The sequence below is a fragment of the Asterias rubens genome, unplaced genomic scaffold (assembly GCF_902459465.1).
Source record: "Asterias rubens unplaced genomic scaffold, eAstRub1.3, whole genome shotgun sequence".
NCBI classification, from domain to species: Eukaryota; Metazoa; Echinodermata; class Asteroidea; order Forcipulatida; family Asteriidae; genus Asterias; species Asterias rubens.
This window is the reverse complement of record NW_022985697.1, coordinates 68,262-76,110: the sequence shown is the minus strand read 5'-3', so window position 1 is coordinate 76,110 and position 7,849 is coordinate 68,262. Positions and strand designations below refer to the sequence as shown.

The 7,849-nt window shown below is 45.7% G+C and overlaps 1 protein-coding gene across 1 annotated transcript; it reads left to right on the top strand.

Moving 5' to 3' along the window:
* The first annotated feature begins 2,879 nt into the window (after nt 1–2,879).
* LOC117305704 lies at nt 2,880–4,233 on the top strand. Its single transcript, XM_033790575.1, has one exon. It carries the CDS (start codon nt 2,944–2,946, stop codon nt 4,231–4,233), a length of 1,290 nt encoding a protein of 429 aa, XP_033646466.1. The 5' UTR covers nt 2,880–2,943.
* Nucleotides 4,234–7,849: the final 3,616 nt, after the last annotated feature.

Below are 7,849 nucleotides of genomic sequence, written 5' to 3'. Positions count from 1 at the left end.
GTAGTGGGCTTGAAAGAAGAGCCCGATGGATTTGGAGCAAACGGCTTCAACGGTTTACGGGGGAACGTCTTGCCCTTAGTAGCTCCACTGTTGCCTCTTGCCGGACGAGAGCTGCCTCCTTGACTTGATTGTTTATTGAGGTTAATCTTGTCTGTGGCTTTAATTCGCTTCGCCTCGGCTTGCATGACCTCCTGGAATTTTCCTCACGCACTGTAGCGGGCATGGGCGGCACTGATAAAAAATTATCAAAGTCTGCCTGAGGTACTCTGAACGGGCGAGTTTCCCGGCGCACGAACGGACGTATCTTTTTCACTTCCGAAAGTGCGTTCATACGATCGGCACACAGCCGATCAATTGGAAGAACCGGAAAAAATTCCTTTGGTTCGACCGGCGCGGCACGACGCTTAAACGATTGTCTAGCGCCCTCTACCGGGTCTGGTTCTTCATTGGAAGGTATGTGCAACACCCGTACCATATCTTTCATGACCATACGCAATCGCTGGTCGGTTGTGGATTGGTAGGATGATTCATCACCCGAGGAATCATCCTCCCGCCCTGGGGGTCGTTCCCGGTTATCCCGTCGCTGTGTCAGGGGAACAGTTTCCTCATTTCCCGAGGATTGTTCGGTGTTTGGGACCGCTACCGCTGCTGAAACACGGCGTGGATCCCTATCTGACACACTGCCCGGGTCGGAAAAACTATCCGAGACGGTGATTGACATTACGTCCTCCGTCCTCGGTAAAACCTGCCTTGGCTCCGGTGGAGCCACCGGTTGAGCCGGCGCTGTCGGCTTGGGTATTAGTGACGTGATACTGGCCGTCAGTTCACGGAACCCTTGTAATAGAAGGGCCGATGTGGGGTCTTCCCGCTTACTATGATGGCGGCGATGACCCCGTGGCGATCGGGAAGATGAGGATGATGAACTGGAACTAGTATATCTTCGGCGTCTTTTACGCCGGTGGCGTTCCTCACCATCGGACTTATCCCGGCTCCGATGCTGTCCGTGGCTCGGGGCCGGGGCCACATAAACACCCGCCAATGTCTTTGGCCGGGCACCGGTGTTTCCGGGTACCGTTCCGGTCTTACCGGAGTCTGTTCCGGTTTCACCGGGGATAACGTGGCCTGTCGCTACCTGCACCGCAGGCACAGCTTTGGCCCGGGAAGTACCCTTTTTCTTCCCCTGCTTACGTTTGGAAGCGATCACGGGCTGCCCGGCTGGGGGCGCCGTGTCGGATCCATCACTCAAAACGGCCTGGGACATTTCCCCCGATTGAGTGATCTTGCTTGGACTCTCGGCGCCAGTGACTATACTAAATTCCGGAGGCCTCACAGGCACGGATTTAGTAGTATGGCCCGATGCTTTACCGGTGGCCAGAGACCCTTTAGGCATGACCCCGGAAAGCGGCGATCGTCCTGCCGATGTCGTCTTTTTGGCTCTGGACACAGCTCCGGAAGACGCACTGGCTGCCGATTCACCCGAGGGAGACCGGGAACGAACCCATGCCGCTACGGCCTCCCAATCTGCTGACCCCCAGTCCTTGCAAACCGAGCACGGCACTTGCCGATTACACGGTCTACAACGGGGGCACAAGGCATGTAAATCTTGCTCGGGACGGGGCTTAATACGTCGGCACGAAGAACATGGAACAAAATTTTTGGGCGTCACCCCACGCTTGCTTTTGCGTGAGTCCGCCATCCTAATAACTGAAAATGTAACGTGAAATCTTTTCACAATTCAAAAATAAAGAACTGACACAACTCGTGTAATTTTAATTACCAAAAACAGAAAACGAGTGTACTCTGTACAGTAAGTAAACGTCTATACATATAAAACGTAAGAAGCACAGTATAATCACTAAAGGAAAAACTCACAACTTCCTCCGAAAATACCTTAAGGATCCGTCCGTAACAAAAACACGTCTGTCTTCGCTGAACGCTAGAGAAAAGAGGACGAGTTGGCCGTGGGCAGGGGCGGACGGTGGAGGGCGCCCTATTGTGGTATAAAATTCTAGCGTGGAAGCCTAAGGCTAAGAGAAATATGCAAATTGTATGTTTAACAGGTAAGGGAGTCCCCTGAAGTGGACACCAGTGTTTAATTCTTTGAGTTTTATCTTTTCATATGAATCTACTTGTTAGAAGCAATGTTTGACTTAAGTTTCAAGTCAGTACATCATTACAATAAGGAGTTATGACCATTAAATGTTATTCATTGTTTTACCTCATGCTGTAACAAAACATAATTATGAATCAAAAATTAATTGTTTTCTTCACCAACGATCGACTTTGCAGGGTTTATTTTTTTTAGTAGATTTCTTGAAAGTGGTTGCAACATGAATTCTATGTAGTTATTGGGCTGTACAAAAAATCAGTAGTAGTCTCATACCAGCACCCTAACAGTCCTCATTACACCAAATTCCAACAGTGGTCCTGTTGGGATATGATGGTTTAGGTACTGTGCACTATCAATGAAGTGAGGGAGTGTGATGGAATGGGTACTGTGGACTTGCAATTACCCTGGTGGACTGTGATGGGTTTGGTATGGTGAGAGTTGATATGTGCCACCTGTTGGACTTTGATGGAGTGGTTGATTGTATTAGGCTGATGGGGGTTTTCAGGGCAAGGAGGTGGTCAAAACAACTGATAAAGGCATGTGGTGTGCATGTGATGTACATGTGGTGTATTGATGACCCCATTGTTTCTTACAATGGCAGGCCCAACCATTTAAGTGCGGGGTTGACTAGTTTCTGTGAATTAAATATCACATGATTTATTGTAATTTTAATAGCATTGTCATATAACAACAATATTTCTATTTAAATGGTAAGTACGTATTATGTAATTTTATGTAATAATTACCATAACTAAGACACCTAGGGCTATATAAGTGGCTGTTTCTTGAGGCTCATCCCCAGTCACACATTGACTAACCGGTAGCTAGTCACCATGACATGTAGAGAGGTGGAGAATCTTCAGTTCAGTTTGACGGTGGAAGAGCGAGACATGTTCGTCCAGTCATCTTCTTCGAGAAGGACCCGGCAGGAGAAAAAAGATGAAGGAGAGGAGACGGGAGAGAAGAGAGGAGGCAAGGGGAAACGAAAGGGGAAAGGCAAGGGGAAAGGCAAGGCCCGCCTTCCCACCTCCAAAGACCCGGCTAGAATGGATAGACTTCTCCAAGAAGAGAACAGCCGCTTGAGAGCAGCCATCAGGTCAAGCATGGAAGATGCCGGCATGAGGATGGGGAGGTCTTACAGAGCCCTGGTGGAGACCTCGGAGAGCGAGGAGGAAGCTTTCCTCGACCAGGCTGTTGCAGCGGCAAGAGGCAGTTCACCCTTCACCCTGGCTGCCGAATGTGGTGGGGACAGCTTTGAGGCCGAAGACAGCTTCGAGACGGGAGAGGATTCGGTGGACGAGCCATTTACTTCCAAGAAGATGGAAAAGAAGAAGAACAAGCCAAGGAAGAAAACACCGGCCCCTGCTGATTCCTACAGCTCGCAGACGGGAGGGGACAGCTTTGAGACAGGAGGTGATGAGGGAGAGTGTTCGGTGGACGTGCCACCTGCTGATTCCTGCAGCTCGCAGACGGAAGGGGAAGAGGGAGAAGACTCCATCGAGCCACCAACTTCTTCCAAGAAGAAACAGAAGAAGAAGAAGAAGAAGCAAACACCAGCCCCTGTTGACTCAGACGATGACCCTGATCCCCCCTCCGCCTACCAGAGGGACTATGCGCCGGACGACCAGGGTTGGACCCGCCATCTGGAGAATATCCAAGTCCACAGTTTTAAGGGGAGAAAACCAAGAGGCCCAACTTTCGGGAAGAAGTCATTACCAGTTAAGTACTTCTTGAAGTTTTTTCCGCTACTTCTCTTGACATCGATCGTCAAGTGGACTAACACCAAGTTAAAAGCCCGGAGACTACCACTCACTTCCCTACCAGAGGTAAAGGCATGGTTTGGGATCCATATGCTAATGGGTCTCGTCCGCATCAACAACTATAAGGATTACTGGGCATCCCATCTCGGCCTTCGCAACACCCTCATCTCCAACACAATGAAACGGCACCGGTTTGACACCATCAGTGAGCACTTGGCCTGTGCTGATCCATCCAAGGACCCAGATCTGATACGCGACAAGGCCCATCGATACTCAACAAAGAAGAAGCATCCCCTCTACCCTCTGCAGTCCTTGTGGGATAAGGTTCGTCACGCCTGTCTAAAGCTCTTCAACCCTGATTAGACGAGGCAATGATTAAGTACAGAGGCTTCAAAGCTAGCGTCCGGAAATTCTTTATGCCTCTCAAACCAATCCGGGCGGGCTTCAAGATTTACACCATTGCCGAGTCAGCCAGCGGGTACATCCTCAACTTCATGGTGCATCCGCATGGTGATAGACCTGCCAAGATGGCAGACGTAGCAATGGCCTGTGCAAAACATCAGCTGAACGTGTATCACCACAGGGGCTGTAAAAGGAAACAGCAAAGGTCTGCCTTCAGATTTCTCGACAAAGCCTTCCAGCCTGAACCGTTTGAAGTTGAAGCGCCTACAAAAAGCTCCGAGGGGTACCTTCTACACCAGACAGAATGGCCAGTTGACAGCCGTCGCTTGGAAAGACAGCCGAGTGATGACCCTCCTCTCATCAGCGCACCAAGGCTGGAGGGATCCTGTAACCCACACCCTCAGACGTAGGTGTCCAGACCCGTCTACTGGCCGCCGCAAGATGAAGACAGTTGCAGCTCCTCCTCAGGCGGTGGACTACACCAAGTGTATGGGAGGAGTGGATCGTGGTGACCAGCTAAGATCCTACCATACTTGCGCCCGGAAATCGCAGTTCTGGTGGCGTAACATCCTGTACTTCTTGGTTGATGTTGCCAGAGTCAACGCGTGGCTTTGCTACAAGCACCACCATCCAGCCGGAGCCCTCAGTGATGGCAGTGATAGCAGTGATAGTGACAACATCAGGGAGGAGGTGGAGAACAAGATGACTCACTCCCAGTTCACTCTGGCCATCGCTACCAGTCTCGTTGACGGACACGCTAGAGGGGTGACTGCAAGACAATCATCAAGTGCACAACCGGTCCCGGCACACAACATCAGGGGGCACTTCTCGGACAAGATGCCAGGAAGACACGCCCGCTACTGCAAGTACTGTCGTCAAAAAAACAACGTGACGAAGTCCGGTAAGCCAAAGACGACCAGACGAGGCTGCCCAGTGTGTGGAGTTAACCTGTGCCCAGGGCAGTGCTTCATCAAATACCACCAGGCTAGCGAAGACACCACCACTACTACTACTACCGAGTAGAAGTCTCGTTCAATCGAAGTCTCCTTCATTCGAAGTCTCCTTCATTCAAAGTCTCCTTCATTCCCCACCAAAAAAAAAAAAAAAAAAAAAAAAAAAAAAAAGGGGGCAGTGATGTTCAATTGTTATGTGAAACAGCAACTGTTTTAGTCGCTGAACCTCAGAACATGTGCGACACCATAAACACATAATTGGTCTGAGCCCCCCCAAAAAACAAAAAAAAAAACCTAATAAAATACTGCTAAGAGTTGTTGGATTTTGATGGGCTGTGTAAACACCAAACCCCCCTCTATATTCTTTGCACAGTACCAAGGATACCCACTCCACCAATATCCAACAGTTGGACTTTGATGGATTAGGTACTGCTATTGCAAATGTACTGTTGGAGTTTGATGGGTGAGGTCCAGTGAATTAGCAATAGCACTATACATGTTGGAAATTGATGGATTGGGGAAGGTTAAAAAAAAGGCTGGTTGGGAGTTAGGGCTTTAGTGTATAGATTCCTTGCTTGACAGCGCACCTTGGCAACAGCTCTGTCCAATAGTCAAAGTTCAAATACAAACTTTTATATATAGGCCTAGTCATTCAAATATCTATGCAAAGTACCAGGGTGTGAACTACAAAAGAAACCCAACTAGTGGAAAATTCTGCCCCAAGCTATTTAATCTGATTGGTTGGTTTGGATCAGGTGATAGATTCACCTCTCCAGGGGACATTTTGGTAAAAACATCACATGATAGAGACCTACAATAGACTGTACGAGACAAAGTAAATAACACTCCTTAAAGTTCAGGTACAAAATTTGTATTAGTCATTCAAACATCTATGCAAAGTACAAAGGTGTGAACGACAAAAGAAACTCATCTGCCCCAAGCTATTCAATGTGATTGGTTGGTTTGGGTCAGGTGATAGAACTTGAGGTCTCGAAATCAACCATCTAAACGCACACAACATAGTGTGACAAGGGTGTTTTCTTCTTTCATTGTTATCTCGCAACTTTGATGACCGATTGAGCTCAAATTTTCACAGGTTTGTTATTTTATGCACATGTTGAGAAACACCAACTGTGAAGGCTAGTCTTTGACAATTACCAATAGTGTCCACTGCCTTTAAATGTCTTGAGTTGCTATTTTCAAATGCTTGTTTGTCCATTGACTTCTAATTATTTCAGAGAGAACTCTAAGGATCCGGGCCTTGCACATCCTTCACAAATAGTGTGATTCAAAGTTTGGAACCAAAACAAAAATTGCTCACAACCAAAACAGAAATTGTTTAACAATCATTACACGCTATTCAGTCCAATTACAAAATACTTGGTACATCTTTAACCCTAGTGACCACCAAAAACATGTCTAATTGGACTTTGATAAACGGTCATAACTTAAAAATTACAACACCCATTTTATACTACCCTCATTCGATGGTTTAGAGCAATTGTTGAGCTTTCCCTTGAAAGTACATTTCAAAATTTAAAGAAAAACAAGGTTGACATTTTGTTTTTTCCCGTTCAGCAACAATCCACATTTCATTTTAAACAACCCTACTAGAGTGAAATGAACAATGTCTGGCCGTGTAAAAAATAACATGTTTAGCGTAAGGGTTTCTAAAAAAAACAGGGAGGAGGAGGGGCTTGTTATTTTTTATTTGTTTTTTTTAAGATGGCTACCATTCTTTTAAAAATTTCAAAAATCCATTGTTTCTTCTACTGTTCAAACTCACAATAAATATTTTAAACATGCTGGACAAGACATTGAACAAAACAAAACAACAAGACATTGAGCAAAACAAAACAAAACAAAACATTTTTTTTTTTAAAAGGAAGGAAGAGGACTCTTTGTTTTTAATGACTGCCCGACACATTTTTTAAGCAAAGTATTTTCTTGATGAGACCATTAAAATATATCCTCTTTTTTTTTCATTTACAAAAAAAATCATTAAAAAAAAAAGGTTACATAAAAGTCCTCTAAAAAAAAGGAAGCAGGCGGGGACGCTAAAAATTTTTATTTTTTTACTTGGCCTTAAGTGACTATGGTGAACCAAGTACACTGGCTTTTAAGTTCTGTTATACTTTAGTGATATACTTTAACCGTACTGAAAAACAAACAGTAATTCACTCCTATAAAATGATTTCATCAGATAATCAACGTGGTGAGGAAGACACAGGATGGGCCATGGTATTTCATCACGAAAGAAAACAGGTAACTACTCCCCCCCCCCCCACCCCATTTTTTAAATTTAAAATTGGATAATTAATTTTTCTACAATTTATTTTACAGGTTGTCTGATCAATACAGAAAGTGTGAAAAAATTTATTCAAAACAAAGAGAGACTTTTGGGACGCTAGGTGGCAGCATATCAAAATTGACCGGACAGCAATGACTTTATGGTCACACCAACAAGTATAGCTTCTCGTAGCAACCAATGCTAAATGCTAAATATTCAAAAGATACCCAACGATTAATTTTTAAGTCCCCAAGCCTCTAGAAAACAAATAATAAATTCTGACATGTAAACTTAATGTGTCTTCTCAATTCCTGGTAGATTAACCAAATGGCTT